Raw genomic sequence first — 22,528 nt, 5'->3', positions numbered from 1 at the left:
ATTTGATATATACCATTATCTAGATCAGAAATTTCTTCTTCTTTTTTTTTTTTTCTAGATGACCAATCAGTAAAAATAAAAGACTGGAGTCACCCACTGTAATTATGCTGGGGCTAATCTGCCCCTTTATGTTCAGTGGCATTTGTTTTATGAAATTGGGCAGAGTAGTGTTTGCTCCATGTGTGTTCATAATTATTATGTCACCTTAGCCAGGTGTGGTGGTGCACACCTTTAATCCCAGCACTCAGGAGGAGAGGCAGGCAGATATCTGTGAGTTCAAGGTCAGCCTGGTGTACATAGTAAGTTTCAGGCCAGCTGGGGCTACAGGGAGACCCTGTCTCAAAAAGACAAAAAAAAATATTATATCATCTTGAAACGTCCTCTTTGCCAATAAATAAGACTTCTTTGTGTATTCTGAATAATTCTTCGCTTTGTCAGATATGAGCACAACGGTTCTTACTTCCTAATTCCATTTGCCTGTTGAAGCATTTTTTTCCTTCCTTTCCTTTTCCATCTTTGTATGCAGTATATGTCTTTGCTTGTGAGATGTATTTCTTGCAAGGAATATGTATGTATGTATATATATATATGTTTCTAGATAGCCAATCTATACTTTTAAGAGAATTAAGAGCACTCACATCCATCCAGGAATATAATTGGAAGGGCTATACTAATACATGCTAATTTCTGTCTTTTCTCCTCATACGATGGTCAAATCTTCCTCACTTCTCTTTACCTGCTTCTCTCCTGGGATTTCTTCCTGAGCTTGTGTGGTGTTCCTTCTTCTTTCTACCTAGGATTTCACTTTGGATTAACTACGTTCTGGGGTCCTGGCTTGGTGCTCATACATTGCTTTAATTTATGCTTGCCTTGGAAGGTCTTCATTTCAGCTCCAGTTTTCAGGGAGAACTTTGCTGGACACGGTAATCTAGCTAGCTCGTTCTTTTCTTTCGGAGCCTAAAATACACCATCGCACATCCTCCTGGCTTGCAGTTTCTTTTGGGAAATCTGCCGTTATTCTGACAGAATTGTCTTTATAAGTGTGTACTTTTTCACAGCATACAATATTTTTATTCTATGCTCTTGCCATTTTAACTATGGTGTGTGTGAGGAGGGTTTTGTCATTTCTATTTGGGCTTCTAAATGCCTCCTGTACCGTGATGTCCATATCTTCCCCAAGATGTTGGAAGTTTTCTGATGCTGTTCCACAGAACAGTTTTTCTCTGCCCTTCGTCTGTGACTCTGGACCTTCTTTTACACTAGAAAAAGTGTCTCGTTTTTAAATCAGGCATCAGAGGTCTTGCATGTTCTGTTCACATTTTTTCCTTATCAATAAATCTTCTAATGTATTGACCTCAGTCTCCCATTCATTCTAACCTACTTGTGAGGATTTCCACTGAGTTTCATTTTCATTTGAATTATTGACCTTTTCATTATGAAATATTCTGTATTTTCCTTCTACCTATCTATTGAATTTCTCAATACATATTCTCTCCCATCTTCCTTAACTTGTTTAGTTGTTTTTATGTATTAAAATTAATTGATTTTTTAAAAAATCATTTTGAATTCTTTTAAAAATATATTTTTTAAATTTTATGTGTATGAGTGTATTACCTGCATGTGTATAACTGCACCCATGTCATGCAATGCCCACAGAGGTCAGAAGAGGCCATTGAATCCCCTGGAACTGGAGTTACAGAGAGTTGTTAGCTACCATGTGAGTGCCGGGAATCAAACCTGGGTCCTCTGCAAGAGCAGCCAGTGTTCTTAACCACTGAGCCATCTCTCCAATTCCTATTTTGAATTCTTTATATGTATTTTTCTTTCCCTTCAGTATCCTTGGAGTCAGTTACTACTAAATTATAAACTTTTGAAGGACTCATACTATCTTTCAAAAAAAAAAACTTCTTGTATTTCTATGTGAACTATATACCTTTTGATATGACTCTCTATCCACTTTTAAGTGGGGACCTTTTTAGGGAACTATCTTCTCCAGATGTATACTGGGGTATGGGATTGATGTGAAGTGTTAGATGCATTTCCAATTGAATCCATACTGCTTGTCTCTGTTACCTCCATGGTAGTCATTAAAGTGTGCTGACATAGCATACCCTATCTCGGAGCCTGAGGGTCTGCCTCCTCTGCAGGTGTCACAAGCGTGGGAACATGCAGTTGAGGAGGCAGATGCACTGTGGGCAGTGGAATCTTCGGGATCCACCCTCTGATATTACTCCTCTGGTCCTGTCAACAGTGTATGATCTGAAAGAGTCTGAGGGTGACCCGTGTTGATGTCCATCGTAGGTGCAGCATCCAGACTTCTGAATATATTTCCGCTGTTGTCGTGGGAGCGGATGGCCAGGAGTGTGTGTTCATACATGTCCTGGCCTGGCCTCCTTGGAGTCATCAGCTCAGAGCTCTTATCTCCCTATTCTTTGGGTAAAATTATTTGCTGAAGCTCGTGTGAGGACACGTTGTATGGAGAGCAAGATGCACTGATCTTAGCTGGGCTGAGGGAGTGGCGGACTGGCATAGCATCCACACTACATACGCAGTTTCAGGCTCGGTCCTCAGTACCAAATACAAAGAAGAAAATAAACAACAGCAACAGCAATAAACATCAGTGGACCAGAATAAACAATAAAAAAGCAAGTGCTAGTTAAAACACCTATAGCCCCAAGTACAGCACCCGGAATGAAGGAGGTGGGTAAAACATAAACCAGAAAGTTTTAAAGGATTATTTTAAAAGAAAAAACAATAATTAAGGTAAAAGAAAATGAAAAATAAGAAACAAATGAATATTTTAAAAGTAAAACATCAGGGGTGGCGGTGCACGCCTTTAATCCCAGCACTCTAGAGGCAGAGGCAGGTAGAGCTCTGTGAGATTGAGACCAGCTATATAGTGAGTTGCAGGCCAGTTGGGGCTACAGGGAGACACTGTCTTAAAAACAAAAGAGAGTGAGGGAAGGAGGGAGGGAGGAAGGAAGGAAGGAAGGAAGGAAGGAAGGAAGGAAGGAAGGAAGGAAGGAAGGGGAAAGACGGGGAACCCAACAGACCAGAGAAGCAAAGCCTAGGGACCCTTGAAGAGAGCAAAGGCTGAGGGACATTCACTCCTTTTTCTGCCTGATGCTGGTGTCAGTGAGTCTTTTGGGACCAGACTGGATGGAATAGCTTTGCTTCTCTAGGGGACTTTATTCAGTACAGATTGGGTTGGTTTTCCCCAGAGCTCCACTGTGCACCTTACCCTCAGACATCCCGTGCCGACAGCAGACAACAGACTGTTCTGGGTGGAGGAGATACATAGGGCCACATGCTGTTCTACTGACCACAGCTATGATTCATGAAACTAAGTCAACTGTGTGGGTTCCTCTGATCCTTGACCCTCCTTTGGTGGCCAGCTGACCCACCAGCCTTAAAGGGAAAGCAAGGAGCTCCTGCACCTCCAACCTGCATTCCAGGGCATGTATCTTCCAATGGGCTTCCTTCAGTGGTGCTCTGCCTCAAGGTAGAGGCCACGGAGACACTTGCTGTGAATGCCAGAGGGACAGCAGTTCTTATTTCTGGAGCAGCATGTGTCTCACCCTACTCCCTGTCACGGTGCCAGGTCTTATTTGAGCGCCATGGGGCTCCTCCCAGAGCTCACACTGCCTCTCTGTTTTGCATCTGTTCCTGGGTCACTTTCCTCCTCACCTGTCTCTCCCTCAGTCACCCAGCTCACAGAGAAGCTGTGTTTGGGGTGTTTGGCTTCTGAAGCACACAGCAGCTGGAAAGTGCTTGCTCCCCATTCTCCATCTTGGCCCCTCCTCAGTGTCGTTCTCGGGTTCCACACAGCACCCAGAGGCCACCCACAGCCCACTGTCCCTGCCCTGTAGGCCTCTCTGTGATGTGACAGTCATTTACTACCTGCTGACTTCCAATCCCGTGTTACCAACAGAAGACAAGTCCCTGCAGAGGGCTTGCTGGGCAAGGCCCTCAGAAGTTTCCCATCTGCCTTCAGGTGCAGCCTGACCATAGACCAAGTCTTACTCTGTCCACAGGTTCTACCTTCAAAAGCAGAGGTCACATTGCAGAGTGAAAGGTGAACATGAAGTAAAAAAATTTTTAAACATAAATATAAAATGACCACAACCATGAGTAATTTTTTGTTTTGTTTTTGTTTTAAATAACTGTTCTTTATTCTTGAGAATTTCATACATACAATGAAATATGATCGTATTCATCCCCGTTTCGCCCCCTCTCCCCGCGGCCAACTCCCTCCATATGCCCCTAATAACATGCCCCCTCCTGGCTTCACATTCTTTTTCTATAGCCCATAGTCACTTTCAGCCATCCTCATCATGATCACGGCATCAATAAATCCATCGCTCACGGGCGCTGATCTTATTTTCAGTAGTTTAAATTAGGTGCAGAGTATCCCAGTTCATCAGATAATTCTGTCAGTCAGCATAGCATTGTTTCTGCAGCTCCTTGAATTCCTATTCTAGTTAACAGAGATATTGATTCCCACAGTCTACTGCTGCTGTGATTTGTGAGGTGCTGAACAAAGGCATTACCCCCAAATAAGGCTCCATGCAGAAGCAGCTGTCCAGAGTTACCAGTCTTTAATGTATGCGCCCACCCTGTGCCCTGCATGCAGCTCTTAGTGTTATTATACCCAGGAGGATTATGATGGAAGTTTACTCTCATGCAGAGGATTATGGACATAAGATGACCCACTTAGCTGTGGATTTGTCATTTGACCACACCTATGAGGCCCACATGTGTGCTAAAAGGCTCAATAAATAAATAACAACAAATGATGTAGGGAAAGTTTGAAAATGATTAAATAAAATATAAGAACAGGAAATTATAAGCTAAGATCTGAATAAGAAATTCCTAGTATTTTGATGAGAGAAGTGTGGTGGGGACTGGGGGCATGGCTCAGCAGTTAAGAGCACTGGCTGCTCTTACAGAGGGCCTGGGTTCGATTTCCAGCACTCACGTAGCAGCTAACAACTGTCCTAACTCCAGTTCCAAGGGATCTGACACCCTCTTCTGACTTCCAGGGGCGCTGCACAACATGGGTGCCCTTACATACATACAGACAATACACGTATACACATAAAATAAAAACAATTTTTAAAAGAGAGAGAAGCATGTTTAAGGGTAAATTTCATATCCATACAGATACAGACATTAAACTTTTGTATGTGGAATTAAGTAGTGTTGTTCAAATTAAATCTGTGTACAAATTGTCTGGGCTGCTGTTGGCCGGGATGATTGTAGGTGACTTTATTTCTACCTCTAATGTGGGAGGGGTGCAGTCTTCTTCAGGAGTCAGCTGGAGGACTCAGTGAAAAACTCGTGCTAAGCTTTCAGAAGGATGTCCGCACCGCGCACAGAGAGCACTTAGTGACTGGCAACTGTTGTTATTATGACTAAGCTATGCAATTACCTTAACACGGGGCCCCAGTGAGGATCGCTCACCTTTCCTTCATGTCTCTTATGTAAGTTGCACTGAGTCTGTGAGGGGCGCACATGTGGCGTTACCCATCAGGAGTAGATTAAAAACTACTTTGGTGCCTGATTTTGTTTCTTCCTCCGCTCCCCGACTGCCTCCCTGTGCCCTTTCCTTCCGTTCTTCATCTTCTCACCCTTCCTTTTCTTTCTCAACCTTTTTTTTTCCCCAAGCAGATATTATCTTAAATTTCCGAACAACTTATGTCAGCAAGTCTGGCCAAGTTATCTTCGAAGCGAGATCCATTTGCATCCACTACGTCACAACCTGGTTCATCATTGACTTGATTGCTGCCTTGCCCTTTGACCTCCTGTATGCTTTCAATGTCACAGTGGTGAGTAGAGCCTCATCTTGCATGTGGCCTTTAAGCCTGATGTGACTACTGTGTTTGATTTTCATGTGTTCAGATGTTCAATATTTGGGGCACTCTGTGTTCCTTGGGGTTTGTGACCTCTGAAAGATGCTGAGGTGCCTAGTGACACACAGTAACCAGTTTCTCCACTTAGAAAGTTACTTCCTGTGAAAATCTTACCAAAATACTCAGAACGCAGAATATGCAAAAATGTCTGAAACTATCATTAATACTGACTCACTAAACAAACCCTTTGCTACGGACATAAGACTAAAAGCATTACTTTATATATTAGAGACATTTTTCTCCTGTAGTAATTCCTGACTCCCTCCATCTTCACTAGTTCATTATCCATCTACAGAACTAACTGAAAGCTGATGGAGACAGGGGTGCTGGATTAGACTAAGGAAATTCAACCACATAGATGGCACTGTGCCTGCATAAGCCTTGAGATCCCTGAGTTGACTAATACTTGTACTTTCAGGGTTGGAGCAATGGCTCAGTAGTTAAGAGCACTGGCTGTTCCTGCAGTGGACCTGGGTTGGGTTCTCAGCACCCACATGGTGCTAACAACCAGTCCTAGGTGCTAACAACCATCCTCTCTTCTGGCTTCCTCTGGCCCTGCAAGTACATGGTGCATTTACATTACATTCAGGCTTAACACTCATACACTTAAAATAAGAATAAATAAATGTTAAAAATAATACTTGTACTTCTTCCAGTTTCTTCTAAACCTCTTCACCATGACTCCTCACAAGAAAGTATATCACTTAACAGAAGTAGCTATTTTTACTATTTAGTGGCATTTATTTTATTTTTTAATATTTTATTTATTATTTTTTATTTTGTCTTTTTGTTATGTATATGAGTTTATTGTCTACGTGTGTAAGTGTACCCATTTTGTGCAATGCCCTTGGAGGTCAGAAGAAGAAGTCGAATCCCCTGGAACTGGAGTTACAAATGGTTGTTAGCTGCCATGTGGGTGGGTCCTGGGAATTGAACCTGGGTCCTCTGCAAGAGCAGTCAGTGCTCTTAACCACTGAGCCAGCACCATGATTGGCATTTTAGACACTATCAAGAACTTCTTTATAAACAGAGAGACTTTGGGGAAGATCAATTTTAAATAAACACTTTCTTTTTTTTTGCTAGAAAACAACCTTAGTTTATAAAAAATGTACTAAATATCAGTTAAAATTAAAGACATTTCCTTGCTAGTTAACAGCCCCTCAGACTGATCATATCCTTTATGAAGAATTTAAAGACCAAGATTTCAAGAGTAAAGAATGTGATCATAGTTCCGAATACCGACATTATCGGCTTTAAGATGAATATAGATCTTTAATCCCAACTGCTTAGTGTAGGCTTACACATTTGTTACCTGTCTTTACAATAGCAATTTTCTTTTTCTTTCTTTCCTTTTCTAAGTATGGAGGTTAAGGGTGATGCTGTTAACATGTTTATAACTTAGAGGAAAACCTCTGAGAAGAAAAGTAAGTCTATAATATCAACTGTGTGGCAGTGAATTTTTACCTAAGCTCCAAAGTGCTCTTTTAAGGTGGATCTGACTAGATAAGTCTGCAATAAAAAGTAATGACTTAGAAAAGGCCTTTGCAAAGCTGCAAAATAATCTAAAAGGATAGGAATCACAAAATGTTTATCAAAACTCTGAATTCTCCTGCCACATTGTTAAATAAATTGCTTAATATAATCATTTTCAAATTATTTGCTGTATTGCCTCTAAATACTAATTACTAAAAAAATGTTTTGTGCTCTATTTTTGTGTTTTTCTTTAGGTAAAAAATAAATAGGATAAATTCAAATAATTATACCTAACATGCAATTATGAATATATACAATAAATATTTAGTATACATTTCTATAAGATTAGCATCATCGTTGCCTTAGATTAGCAAGCCCAGTTCCCTTACTTCACAGATACTTCACCTTCACTGACCCTCTCCTCCTTCCTCTCACTGTCTTGTGAATCTTGCGTAAATGCTTTCTGAAGGCAAGAACAGAGGGGAAAACCCAGAGGAAGGAGGAAATGTCCTTTACACGAAGGACTTTTCCTGCCTTCCAGAACACTGGTCATTTTTACTGATTTTAATTGTTTGATTAGTTATTTGAGAATTTCATACAATATATTTTGATCATATCTATCCTCCCTGTCACTAACTTCTCATAAGGTTCAACCCCTTCCTCTCCACCCATCCGACTTTGTGCATTCTCTGTTTTTAAACCCACCCATTCCACCAGATACTCTTGAGTGTGTGACCTTTCATGAGTACATGATCAACCTACCAGCTATTAATTGCCAATCACTCCTCAGCTAGGGAGGAGCATTATGCCAATTTGTTCTCCATGAAAAAGTTAGTAAGGATAAAATGTTCTATTTAAACAGAAAAGCTTGTTCAAGATATTATATTTCCTTTCCAAGATCAAGAGAGTAACTCAAGAGTAATATTCTGCTGAAAAGACTTAGATATAGAAACAAATAAGCCTTCTCATTTTCCAGATCTGAAATATGTCCAGTTCATATGTCTCCACAGATGACAATCTGTAAGGTTGAGTTCTGCCTATTACTAATGGCTTTTGGCAGCTGTCTAAAATAAGTTCGTATGGGGGCCAGAGAGATGGCTCAGCAGTCAAGAGTACCGGCTGTTCTTGCAGGGAACCCAGGTTTAATTCCCAGCACCCACATGGCAGATAACAACCATCTGCAACTCCAGTTCCAGGGAATCTGACACCCTCTTCTGGCCTTGTGGGCATTGCACACCATGGTGCATTTACATACACACAAGCAAAACACTCATGCAAATGAAAAAATATAAAAATTTAAAATAAGTTCTTACATGCACCTATCAAACTCTATTGTGCATGTCTCTATGAAAGGTTCTTTCAGAGCTAAACGCTGTGATAAAAATTGTGATAGAGAAGAAAGGCAACTGGGGTGTGTGGATCCCAGTTCAATCACTTGCTGTGTGAGCAATTATTAAAGTAGCCCAAAATGGACACAAAAAGTTCATACAGTTTTTGGATAACCTGGGAAACATGTCCATTAAATGTTTGCCAAATTCTTGACATCATGGATGCTCACAGGCCGTGCTGGCTAGCCTTCTCTACTCCCTCCTTCTTCTGCTTCCCCAACCGACAGCTGGGTGATAGTCTTGTCTACTTGGTAAAAGTGAAAACTGCTACTTGACAGAGAATTTGCATGAATCCACCTTCCACAAGTAGCACATCATTCTCATTTGTGACAAATTCAGAAGAGTATCCCAGGAGGAATAAAAATCGTATCTTTTTCCCCCTGAGATTTAAAAATCAAATCAAGGCATGTATGAGTCAAAATCCTCATTTATAGCAGGAAACTGTTGCCTAGGATGGGAGTAAGTTTAACCATAACATTTTGTTTGAAATATCCCAGCAAACTCACCCTATCCTAAACTCCTGTCTCCTTCTCCTGTCTTTGCAAATGTCCTCATTCCCATAGAAGCTCAACGACCCATTCTTGGGCCAACGAGATGGATCAGTGGGTAAAGGTACTTGCTGTAGAGCCTGAAGACCTGAGTTTGATCTCTGGGTCCTCCTCTGACCTCCACATGGGCACTCTGGCACATGTATGTGCACACACACATACATATACACGCACACACACACACACAAACATATGCAATAAATAATATAAAAGCAAAAGGCTGTGTTGTGCTTGAATAATTTACAGTATTAGAACTGAACACAATTTTGCTAAATATCTGTTTATATGTGTCTTATATCTTAATGATTTGTCCGTTAATTGTTCATTGTTTACTGATCTAGAAGTTATTTCCTCCTCTCTTCCAAAGTACCAGGTAGTGCTCTACTATGTTTTGTTGGAGATGATAAGTTGGACAACAGAGGAAAGGGTTGGAAGCCGGCCGAACAGCTGGTTACAGGGCAGTCCCCTCTGCAGGCGCTGACCTAGCTGTGATTATTTTCCATAAAGAAGATACTAATTAGTTATTTCTTGTCCTTTGCTTGTGGTTCACTCCAAGAAAGTAAATAAGGTCAAGCAGTCTGTCAAACTCTATTTCCACATGAGTTAATATGCTGTGTTTTCTGCTTTAGAATATTCTCTGAAGTTCTATGAGAGTGTTGAGTGTGTGTTATGTGTACCCCTTGTCAGCAGTATTTTGACCATTCCTGTGTTCAGCACTGGTCTGTATCTTTCAATTGATCCTTAGATCCAGGAAAATAATCCTTGAGTTTTAAGTCTACAACTTAACTGTAGAAAAAGGACATGCTTTAAAATTTTCCATTCCACTTGATTTTGGTTCACAGAGCATGCCTGAGAGAATCTCGGGGAGTTTGCACCTCTACAAATGTTTTCTCTACCCGTTGCTAGTGTTGGCAGCCAGGTCTTGCAGCAGGTGACACGTGGGGCTCCTAGTTCGGAGTATGAGGTGCTCGCTTAAGTTTATGGGTCAATTTACTCGATGAAACAAGTCTTTCCAGGCCAGCCTGGGTTTCCCAAAGCCCTGTCTCAGAAAACAAACATCAAAAACATCTTAAGTTAAAGTTTCCTTTATTATGACTTTCCAGGCTTTTCACTCGATCTGTGTGAATTGCTGTCATAAAACAAACCTCTTCCTGTGGAAGAGGAAGTAAAGATGATGAAGAACATGTCTAAGGGGTTAGAGGCCCATTATGTTCAGTTCCAATACCATAATGTCTCTCAGTTGTGTATCAGAATGCACAGAATTATATATAACCAGGTAGACAGCAAGATGAATTCTAATGAATGAAGGTAAGTCTCTGCACAAAGCAATTAAATTATCCTCCACGCCCTTTAGTCTACTTCCCTTTATCCTTTCACCTCTTGATACAACATATAAAGAACAGAATCATTCATCAACATGAAACCACGCTTACACGGAATTTCAGGACCTTTCCACGTTGGTTGTAGTTTACAGAAAATTCAGTACCTGGAATGCAACCCAACACCAACCTGTGCTGCTCTGTCCCCACCACAGGTGTCTCTCGTGCATCTCCTGAAGACAGTTCGGCTGCTGCGCCTTTTGCGCCTCCTGCAGAAACTGGACCGTTATTCCCAGCACAGCACCATCGTCCTCACCTTGCTCATGTCCATGTTTGCACTCCTTGCACACTGGATGGCATGCATCTGGTATGTCATCGGCAAGATGGAGAGGGAAGAGAACAGCCTCCTGAAGTGGGAAGTTGGTAAGGGCTAGCTTTGCTAACTCTCCATTTTTAAGTAAAAATGGAAGGTTGTGTAGACTTTGGAGGATGTGAAAGATGTGCTTGTAAATATACTCATTCCATTTATTTATTATTTATGAAAATTATATTTTACTAGGTTGCATGAGGCCATGTTCATACAGATATATAACACACTCTGAGCACATCCTCCTCTATCTCCTGGTAGAACTCTTTGTTACCCTGGACAGTTTATAAGTATATTACTTCTTACTGCCAGTTTTTAAAATTCAAATACAAGTGGTAAATGTCTTCTTCAAGAACCTTGGATTGTTGTCAAAATTTAATGGGTTAAACTTTTAGGCTAAAGAAACTTGAAAAAGATCTAAGTTGTTCAAAAAGACTGACTGTAGAATCGTTGGGCTAAATAACGGTAATCTAGTCCTGATGCATTCCAAGAACAGCAAGAAGCAGCAAATCACAGGAAACAGCCTAGGCCTTCCACTACAATGTGTTAAATCATAAGAAAATGGCCCTTTACTCCTATGTTGTCTATTAAGGGAAGGTGTGTTTTTCTTGCTTTCCCCCCTTTAAAAAAATGTGAACTATCAAAAGGGCAGGTCACGTTTAGCACTCTGAGAATCTGTGACGGCAAAATGAAAGACATTATTTACAAATAGCTATAAAATTTAGTAGCCCCGCAATTCATTAAAGTTTGAGGAATATTTCTTTTTCAAGCATTATATAATTTTGTATAAATGTGTCTGAAATACTGTGCACAGGAAAAAATTTCAAACTTATGTGAAGCACAGGAAATTTATAGAAAATAAAAATTGTTAAGATGATACCTTTCTACTCTAAAATATCCACAACCTCCTCAAAGCTCTACAGAGCTGTCCTGGTACCGTAGTACCCTGTGTAAGAGGTTTTTTCCCTAGTATGACATTTAATCAAAAGAATCTATTTCTTTAGTTGGCTAAAAAATCGCACTCCTTTAATCCCAGCACTCCAGAGGCAGAGGCAGGTGGATCTGCTGTGAGTTTGAGGCCAGCCTGTTCTACAGAGTGAGTTCCAGGCAGCTGGAGCTACAGGGAGACCCTGTCTCAAAAAGACCAAAAAAAAACAACAAAAAAAAAACCCTTCACTATCTTCTCCATCAAAAATCAATCTTAAACTTTGAAAGAAGCTCAAACCTTTACAGAGGGCTAAAAAGCAGAGAGAGAGAGAGGAGAGAGAGAGAGAGAGAGAGAGAGAGAGAGAGAGAGAGAGAGAGCCAATGTGTCTACTGATGGCGGTTGCACGTGTTGTGCTGGCTGGCCCGAATGCTACCCTATCTCACCACAGGACGTATACCAAACCTTCACCAGCATCGCCGTAGGTCGAGCTGGAGAGCTGGAGGAAGGAGGTTGAAGAAACTCTATTTCCTGACCAGGTTCTTAAAAAGGGACCTCCTTTTCTGAACTGAGCTACATGAGGCAATTGATGGGCTCCAATGATTTTCTTTGCAGATTTCTTTTCTTCTTTTTCAAAGCGTGTTTTTAAATGTCTTGCTGTGGTTTTCAATTTTCAGAAACCAAGGAAAGGCGTAAATAAAACTATAGCGTGAAAGCAAAAATACCCTAGACTTACATCGATTCGTTGGGGCGGGGTGTCTGAGTGTCCCTTGACTCTAGCATTTGTCTTTATGGTAAGTGTCATCCTAGTGATTCCCAGTGACCTGCAGTAGTAGATCTCTGCACTTTGTTTGGAATCTCTATTAGAATTCTGACTTGTGGTCAACATCTGATTCATTTTTAGACATGACCTAATTTTCTTCAGTCCTCAGACCTATATGTTCATATTAATTTGAAAGGCTTGTCGTCTGAGAGTCTCCAGACAGGCAAAGTTCAGTTTCTTCACGCTCTCAAACTGAGTTATATGAAGAATGATTTTTGTTTCTCTTCTAACATGTTGGTGTGCCACAGATATGCAGTCTAGCTGTCGTTTTCCTCTCCACAAACAGGCAAAGTTGTTTATTTTCTAAGAAAACAGGAGCTGACAGCCTGAAGTGCCCAAGCACTAGCTGTGTCCTTGGTCCCAGTGTTAGGGTTCAGGGTAGGCCCAGGAGGTGGTAAACTGGACCTCAACCCTTCAAAGACAGAATGGGCATTCTGCTGTGCTGGAAAGACATCCAGCCCTCACTAATCAACTGTTAAATTTTCAATAATTTTGTTCAGATGTGTGGACCTTGATTCTCTCATTTATACTGTAAGAACCTCACCACATATTTTAAAGGTTGCTTTTGGCTTTTGTGATAAGATGAATGCAAAATTGTGCTTCCTATGAATATATGGAGTATGTATTCTTATCATGATATAATGTCCACATAAACCATTGGCTGCACTTGTGCAACATCAACTTGCTTAAGGGTGTATCCGGAAGTGCTTGTTGCAGAATCATTATGTGTTACTCAAGTAAGGTAAGGTTAATTGAGCATTTATCTTTAGAGATTAGATTTCCTGTCTGAACACCTCCCAGGATACGATTAGGAAAGCAGTAAGCCTATTATGTCTATAAATATGTGTTTATAGGTTTGGACAAGAACTTTCCCTTCCTCTAAAATGACTTGTATCATTTATTAAATAACCCACTGGCTGAGATTTATATGTAAATTAAATTATCACAGCCTTCTCCACTTGCTTTTATCATGAAGTAGCTGCAGGTTAGTTAATTTTGTTGTTACTGTGTAATTTTTTTCAGTAATGGTACATTTTACCTTTTTGATCCTATGCCATAATTTTTTTTAAAAAATCACCACATAAATAAAATCCACTTAGAGAACACATTGTTCTTTATTTTCATGACTAGCATGAAGACCAGAGTCTTCTTCTTGAGGGATAAATTCTTGCTTCATCGTCATCAATTGCCCTGAAATGATTTTATTCTTCTTTTGTCTTTCACAAGTTCAATACTTACAACCTGAGAGAGTTTTGAGATTTTGTGTCAAAACAAACCTGAGTTCATCTTTAAAAGCGGTCAATGTCGTATCTGTATATCTGTCTTTAGAAGGAAGAATTGATACCTGTTGTCTTGTTATATCAGAAACTGTGTATGAAATGAGTTGTCTGGGGTTGTGTTTCAGTTTGTACTCTAATATATTTTGATTCTGTAGTTTAAACAATTTTGAGGTTTGACTTGTTGCTTATGGAACTTTAGACTAAGGAAGACCTAAGTCCATGATCACATGAGGAAAAATCTAGCCATAGGCTGTACAAGCTCCATGGTGGAAAGGGATGGTTTGTCCTCCACTCTGCCTCCTCTGTTGGGTACAGATCTTCGCATATGGTCAGTGGAAAGAAAGAAGGAGGAAAGGAAGGAAGGAGGGAGGGAGGGAGGAAGGGAGGGAGGAAGGCAGGAAGGAGGGAAGGGAATGATTGAATGAATCAGTGTTCAAGGGCATTTGATGACTGAGCAGTCATTCTTCAAGAACCTAGACTCCCTAACTTCTAGAATTCCTTCCAATAATTCTTAATATTAGGAGAATTAAAGGGAAAGAGTATTTTGAAAACTTCCTGACTGAGCTTGGGAGAGGAACAGACAGGGTGGTCCCTTTGGGTGTGCTCATTCATTTGAAAACAGTATTTTAAAGCGTCCGTCACATACTTGATTCTGTGTTAAGTTGTTGAAGATGCCCTAACTAATAATATGCTGAATATCATGGAGCCTAAAGTCCAGGGGTGAAACAGACATATAATCCGGTGAGTGTATTCAGAGTGACATGTTCTAGCAAAGGAACACAATGGCGGGGGGTGACAAGTGAATCTGTGACATCAGCAAATACTTTTCAGAGATGCCCTGAGCGTTAAGGGTGAGTGTGGACACAGGTGCGGAGGCAAGGGCATCTGTGAGAACAAGAACCTGACTGTACTGTGCAACTCACTAGCACCTTCCTAGAGGAAACTTGGGAATGGGGGGTGGGGTGAGTTAGTGAACTAAATAGACGGGTAAGCAGCAGGGAACAGAACTTTATAAACTGTTTACACCACCTTCCATGCTTGTACTTCCTCCTATGGTAGAATGAGAGATGGTTTTCTCATAAGCAGAACACAGAACACCAGGAACAGGGAGTTCACACGGCTCCCTCTTCAGTATCTGTAAAATGGCCATAATAGTGACTGTGTCTTTGAGGTGACCAGTGTTAAGTTACGGAATGTATGTGAAGCACCTGGGGAGATGGCTCAGTGGGTTAAACACTTGCTATGCAAGTGTGAGGACCCAAGTTCAGATCCACAGAATGCACGTACAAAGATGTGGCAGAATGCATCTGTAATCCCAGCATTCCTACGGGGAGATGAGAGGCAGAGACAGGGGAATCCTGGAAAGTCAAGGGCCAGCTGGACTGGCAACGGAGGACAGGAAGCAATGTGGTCTCAAAGACAAAAGTCGTGGTTATCCTGTGTACCCATGCTCACACCCATGAACATGTACGTGCACATATACCATACAGACACAGCCAAAGTTTTTCAAAAAGAAAAAAAAAATTTAGCATTGTACCTGGCACCTAGTAACTGTTGAATAAATATTATCGACTAGAACTATTGTTATAATTTTATTATGGCAATTACTTATGAAAGAGACTAGTGAATATTTATCATTTTGTATAGGAATATTATTTAGAAAGTGTTGTCATATGGGATGGGTTTAGTTATTGTAATGAACAACAAACTATATGCTTTTATTTATAGATCTCTATACTGAAAGTTAATATAACATAGATCTAACACCCACCCTGAAATCTTGTTGAAGCATAACAATTGTTTATAGAATTTGGATAAAGTTCTTTGATGTTAACAGTTAAAATTACGTTGAAGTGACATATCACAAATGAATTTTTAATTAAATTTTCATTGGGCTGCAAAGAAATGTTTTATTTTTTAATATTTTTTTTTATTTTATGTGTATGAATGTATGGCCTGCATGTATATAAGTGAACTTGTGTCATGTAATGTCTACAGAGGTCAGAAGAGGGCATCGGATCCCCTGGAACCAGAGTTACTGACAGTTGTTAGCCACCATGTGGGTGCTGGGAGTCAAACCTGGGTCCTCTGCAACAGCAGCCAGTGCTCTTAACTGCTGAGCTATCTCTGCAGCTCCAAAGAACTGTTTTAAATGGCTACTTTTAGAGGGCTGTTTTTTCTTTGTTTCCTACAAGAGGACTTCAATAAAGGTAAAATATGAGGTCTTGGCATAATTGCTCAGTGGTAGAGTATTTACTTAGTGTGCAGGAAGTACTGGGATCCACCCCAGCAGTGCAAAACCCATGATTTCCCATGTTTCCATACATCTCAATTACCAGGGATACATTTTGTTTTAATTATTATCACTTGTAAAGTTCAGTTAATGACACTGAATTGCTTCTTCAAGAGTACCATTAGGATCTTAATTAGAAAGAATTCAATTTCAAGCTCCTAAGATTCAAATTTGAATCTTGCTTCGGGGATTTGCTAGGCCTGTGATTTTGGCCAAGACTAAGTCACATGTGGCACTTTCTGAAGGAGTTTAGCTTCCTGGTCTGTGGCATGCATGGGACAACCCCAGCAAAAACTACCCTCACACATCCTGGTGCATCCTCCGCTCCTGTACCCAACTCCTACACCAGCACCTCTGCTCTTACTGTGACATCAAGCTTCTTCAAGCTCCAGCCTCCGTACAGTAACAAACAGTGTAGAAGGCCACACTGTTCAAGTGTAGGTGGTAGGTGAGCATACTCCTGTATGATCCTGGCTTACAAAAGCAACCAAGAAGTTGACTAGCAGGACCTGCAGACTCAGGATAAGGACAGAAACAAATCTTAGGAAAGGAGCCAGAAGGACAGAGTGAAAACAAGAAGAAAGTGAACAGCTGGAATTTCACAAGGGTGTTCTGCACGTTTGTGTCAAGGTCAGTTCTGTGAGGTCTCCTTTCCCCCATTACCTCTTCCACACAGTCCGTGGAGGGCAGTGCACATGCTCCTGACTACCTGGACAAGGACAGACTCCCTCCCTCTCTCTCACCCAGTCCCTCCAGTACAGTATTCAGTAGAGACATCCCTCTCCCAGTAGTGTGATTAGTCAGACAAAAAGACCAAAAAAAAAAAGGACAAATGCCTCATAGCCTTACCTTTACATTTTAAAGAAATGCAGTAAAGTTGGTAAAAAGGTTTATGAAAATCCCTCTACGAATCACCACATGGTTCCCAGATACCATCATACCAAGTGGAATTTGATGTGGCACTGTTCCATGTATTGCTGGCTCTCACAGTCTGACTTCGTAGGTAACAGGAGAATCCTACTTACTTCCTGTTCCCTCAGTTAAACTGTATCCTGGTCAGTAGCTCCAACTTGTACCTAAAATGTTTGAGATTGTAACATGCTGAATTTGGAAAATGATCTGCCTCAAAGGATAGAATGTAGTGTGTAATAGAGGAGGCTGTTTTATCTTCTGATTCTTAAGTTAGAGTACACTTATCTATTGAAGATACCCAAAACTGCATTGTGTCGATTACCAAAACAAAACACAGGCATCTAGAATGGGAGAAGAGGATTACTTCATACATGGCTTACAAATTCTCATGGATAATTTTAATGCTAAGCCTCCTGATCCTCACTGGATAAAGGACCATAAACCTGATTGACTTTGGAGGGCTTAGTTATTAACTGCTTAGTAAATAAGCATCGTGTAAGAGGGAAATACTGGCCAGGTTTGTGTTGTTGTAAGCTGATTAGTTCAATAACCAAGTCCAGTTTCCCTCAAGAAGTCAGAATTTACTAGCACAATCTCTTGCAGAGTTTATAGACAGGATTAGAAAAGCTTGCAAGAGGAGCCTTAACCTGTAGATTCACTCTGTGAAGAACCATGAGGTAGAGAACGTGGTGACTTCCAGAGGCTGCGCTGAGCACCCGCCGGGGCTTCTGGAATTAGCAGGTCTGCATGTTTTGGTTTTCTGAGACACTGTTGTACCTGGTAGTCCTGGCTGGTCTCAGACTCAAGCTCTTCAGCCCCCTTGGTACCAGGACCACAGGTGTGTGCTCCTTTCATGATAGCGCCTTGAACTTTAAATTCTAGTGACATCACCCACAGACCTCCTTAGCATATAAGTTCTAGTTCAGAAGGTCTGTGACAGCCCGTTCCTTTTCACCAAGCTCCCAGGTGACCTGGGCATCCTGATCTACCTCACTACACTTTGAGCGTACCTCACACTACGCTTCCAGCAATAAAGAGTACTAATCAGTAGCACTTGGTGCTTTGTATATTTTCCATTGTCCTGACCTTCTCCAATCCCAGCTCACCTACAAATTTCTTTGGACATAGTTTATTCCTAATGGACCTAGGATGTCCACTGGAAAGAATTATGGTCACTACTAAAGAAATACAGCACATCCCTTAAAGGTCATCATCAGAAACCAGGATGGTTCTATTAGATCTAGGAAATGAAAACCAAGTCTTACAAAGTTTGTAAAGGGTCTCTGATTCTCTGTTCTACTTTGGAAGAAAGCTTCTAGAAGTTAAAAAGTATTTCCAGTTTAGGATCAAGGCTATATAGTCTTTTGCCATAATGAGCAAGTACCTTGGTTCTTTTAATTTTATTTATTTTTATTTTATATGTATGAGTATATTGTCTGCATGTGTGTAAGTGCACCCATGTTGTACAATGCCTGTGGAGGCCAGAAGAGGGCGTCAGATACCCTGGAACTGGAGTTACAGATGGTTGTTAACCACCATGTGGGTGCAGGAATTGAACCCAGTCCTCTGCAAGAGCAGCTAGTGCTCTTAACCACTGAGCCATCTCTCTAGCCCCTAAAGTGCCTTATTTTAAAAAGTCAGACTCCTCTGCAAGAGCAGCCAGTGCTCTTAACCACTGAGCCATTTCTCTAGCCCCTAAAGTGCCTTATTTTAAAAAGTCAGACTCTCTATCTGTTTTTGAACATAACAATACATTTGACTCCTAAAAACTGGGGAAATGAAGTATATTCAAACATCCACTGGGCATTTTGAGATAACAAAGCACAAAATGAGCTTTTGGTGATAGGTTCTCAGTCCTTTGAAAGGGTACTTCTAGGATTTCAGGCTGTCAGAGTTGCTGAGAAGGAAGGATGTATTCACACCCAGAAGATACTGAAGTCAGAGTGCTCTCAGAATCCTCTAACCAGAGTTCCCACATGTGCTCCCTTCAGACCAAACATTTCCAGCCACAAAGGTTCTGTTGTGTAAGTTCAAGAAATGCAGCCCACTTTTACCCCTGTCCTGAAGGGCTGATATAAGCATACTACAACCTCTGAAGAAAGGGATTATCTCCTTCCTTCCTTCTTCCTTCCTTCTTCCTTCCTTCCTTCTTCCTCCTTCCTTCCTTCCTTCCTTCTTCTTTCCTTCTTCCTTCCTTCCTTCCTTCCTTCTTTCTTTCTTTCTATTTATTTATTAGTCTTTTGAGGCAGGGTCTTCCTATAGCCTCACCTGTCCTGGAACTCACTACATAGACCAAGCTGGCCTCCATCTCACCTTCCTCTGCCTCCCCAGTGCTGGGACTAAAGGTGTGTGCCACCATGCCCAACTAATGATATTTTATTTAACCGAGTTTTGGGTGTACAGCACTAGTTTTTGCTAACATGGTAACAACCTGAGAAGTTGGAGTTTTAAAAAAATATGACTTAGGACAAGTTCCTAAGTTCAGTATCATCATAATAAGAATAACAATGTTTCAATCTTTTTAAAACATAGAACACCACACATGTCATCTCACAGTAAATCTGTAAGAATGGGGAAAATATTACACTCATGTATAAAATGGAGAAAGTAATGCACAATTAGAGAGTCGTGATGAACACACATGAACCACATGTGTGAAAGCAGCTTGCAGAGGGAGCAATGTGTGGCGTTAGAATGTTGGTATGTGTTATCGACTAATACACACACATATACATGAATACATACGTGCATGCATGTGTGTGGCCGGAAACCAACATAGATACATATGGATCCACTTTATGCCACAAACACCTGTCTGTGTTCTGTCCATGACACCAATGCACAGTCCAGGCATTCAAGTGAATGAATACAGGAATACAGGGGTGGGCACAAACCCAGCTTGTGTGCCAGGTTAATAGCACAGACCCACTCTGTGCTGGTTCAATAGCTCACTCCATTTACATTAACAGAAGAAGAATTTCTGAAATCGGTCATTCTTCAGTGATTGGAAATACGTTACATCATTTCTGCATGCCTTCATCATATCTTATTATTTACATGAGATTAAAGCACAGAAGGCTCATTATTTATTTGGTTAACAACAAACTACTGTGAAGTTACGCAATAAAATCAGAGCAGCAGACTGTGGGATTGTGCTGCTATTGAATCGTGCTTTGGTCTGGAGACTTTGCTATCAGAGTTCTCAGTTTCCTCAGTGTTCCGATCACACTTGAGGAAGAACTGTTTGCTCTCTCATACTGCCCGGTAACCATTACTGTACGCACAGGTGTGGTTGAGTATTCCTAAGCATCACATATTAAGACATTTTGCTTTTCTGATTCATAACATTGCACACGTTATTGAAACATTGGCCGCACTGTAATATCACCAACTTGTTCCTGCCTTTGCTGAAAATCTGTCTGTGACGTTTTATTCTGTAATCAGCTTGGAATCCAGTCTATGCGTTCCTCAGACAGCTCCATGGAAACAATTGCTTGCTTTCAACTGTGTTGTTCTCCTAAAGATGAATTATTACTGATTTTTCATTTGTTAGTTTTAGTTGTTAGGAAGTTTGTGTGTGTATAACAGTCCTTCTGCTAATAGCTTTAGTAAAGAAAAATCTTTAACTATTATCCCAGTCAAAGAAAAAATATTGCAAACTAGTGAGTTATTAATCTACTTATAATCATTGTGAAACGTAATTATTAGACTTAAAAAACTGTGAGTATTGACTACAGTTATACTCAGACTAAAGCTTTGATTTAAACTGTAAAGTTGGAACTTTAAAATGCTTCCAAGAGGGACTAGAGAGATGGCTCAGTGGTTAAGAACACTTGCTGATCTCCCAGAGGATGCAAGTTGGGTTCCCAACATTCACATCAGGCAGATCAAAACCACCTGTAACTCCATCTCCAAGGAATCCTGTGTCCTCTTCTGGTCTTTGCAGGCACTTTCACCCACATGCACACACAAACATGCAGACATACATGCATAAATAAAACTAAAATAAAATCTTTAAAATTTTTTTCAAAGAAAGCAGTCTTTGGACCATTCACACTAATTCTTTTATTCTCCATTTCTTTTTATTTTAATTTCGTATATAAGAATTTCATACTTGAGTATTGTTTTTGCATTATTTCCATCTCACCCAGTCCCAATCCCCCTGCAACTACTCCCATGTCCCCTACTCCTTGAACTACAGGCATTCAATGGCTTCTGAGGTGGGGAGAATCTGTTTTTTCAAGGATTAGCTCCCTGAGAGGGTACATGATCCCAAGTGAGCAGCCCTAAACACAAGCACACGAATACCACTAAATATATAGGTATATGTGTAACAATATCAAAGAAGAGAACTAATATTTTAAGTAAATAATTTAGACAAAATTTAATGATGGGAGTAAACTCTAAAGCCCCTGCCATCTTCCAAAGAGTAAAATATCTTAAGAAACTAAGATGTATGCCAAAGTCGAGTATTAGTCTCCGCTGCTGGTAGTCATTTGAGCTTGATTAAAGTACCTGACATATATTTTATTAAAATCCTTATTTTATCTCTTATACCTACTATGAAATTTTAAACCATTGACTTTAGAGGGACTATGCCTCAATGTCTTGACTTTTTTTTATGTTGTACTACTGAGTTGGTCCATGGCTAATGCAAGTTTTAAAGTATTTTATTTATTATTTTTATTTCTTGTGTATGACTGTATTGCCTACATGTATGTAAGTTCACCCATGCGTGCGGTGCTCATGGATGTCATAAGAGGGCATCAGATCCCCTGAAACTGGAGTTACAGATGGTTGTTAGGTACCATGTGTGTGCTGGGAACTGAACCGTCTCTCCAGCCCCCTCCCATGCAAATTTTTTATTAATTAAATTTGTTCTTAGATATTTCACACATGTGCACAATGTATACTGACCAGTCTCACCCCCACATCCCTAGTACCCCTACCCACCCCTGATCCTCCCAACAAATATCTCTCTCATGTTCATGTCTACTCACTTTGTTTTCTGACCTACTGAGATTAACCAGGGTCATCTAGACAACCATGGCTTTGGAGTTACCCAGTGGAGCCTGGCAGGCTCTACAGTAGGTCTACAACTAAAGACAGTGATTCCCCCTCTCCTAGGTGGAGCATAGGGCCCTGTGAGCCCCACCCTCCCTTCCTTGACTGATTGTTAAGGTAGGTCTTGTTAGGTCCAATGCAGATAGCTCTAATTGTTGTGAGTAAATTATTTCAAGGGTTGAACTAAGTGTGGAGAAGACATTTCACAGCCCTTCATTCTGTCT

At 40.7% G+C, this 22,528-nt stretch overlaps 1 protein-coding gene across 1 annotated transcript in view; it reads left to right on the top strand.

The window, feature by feature from the left end:
• The window catches only part of Kcnh8 (potassium voltage-gated channel subfamily H member 8), a 418,565-nt gene that overhangs the window by 266,485 nt on the left and 129,552 nt on the right, over positions 1-22,528 (top strand). Inside the window, exons 6-7 of the mRNA XM_008849967.1 lie at positions 5,671-5,828; positions 10,856-11,063. Coding sequence (XP_008848189.1) covers positions 5,671-5,828; positions 10,856-11,063 — 366 coding nt within the window. The remainder of the gene's footprint in view (positions 1-5,670; positions 5,829-10,855; positions 11,064-22,528) is intronic.

This window comes from Nannospalax galili, unplaced genomic scaffold (assembly GCF_000622305.1).
Source record: "Nannospalax galili isolate Female #2095 unplaced genomic scaffold, S.galili_v1.0 scaffold364, whole genome shotgun sequence".
NCBI classification, from domain to species: Eukaryota; Metazoa; Chordata; class Mammalia; order Rodentia; family Spalacidae; genus Nannospalax; species Nannospalax galili.
The sequence above is the reverse complement of the archived record's forward strand: the minus strand, read 5'-3'. Positions and strand labels throughout refer to the sequence as shown.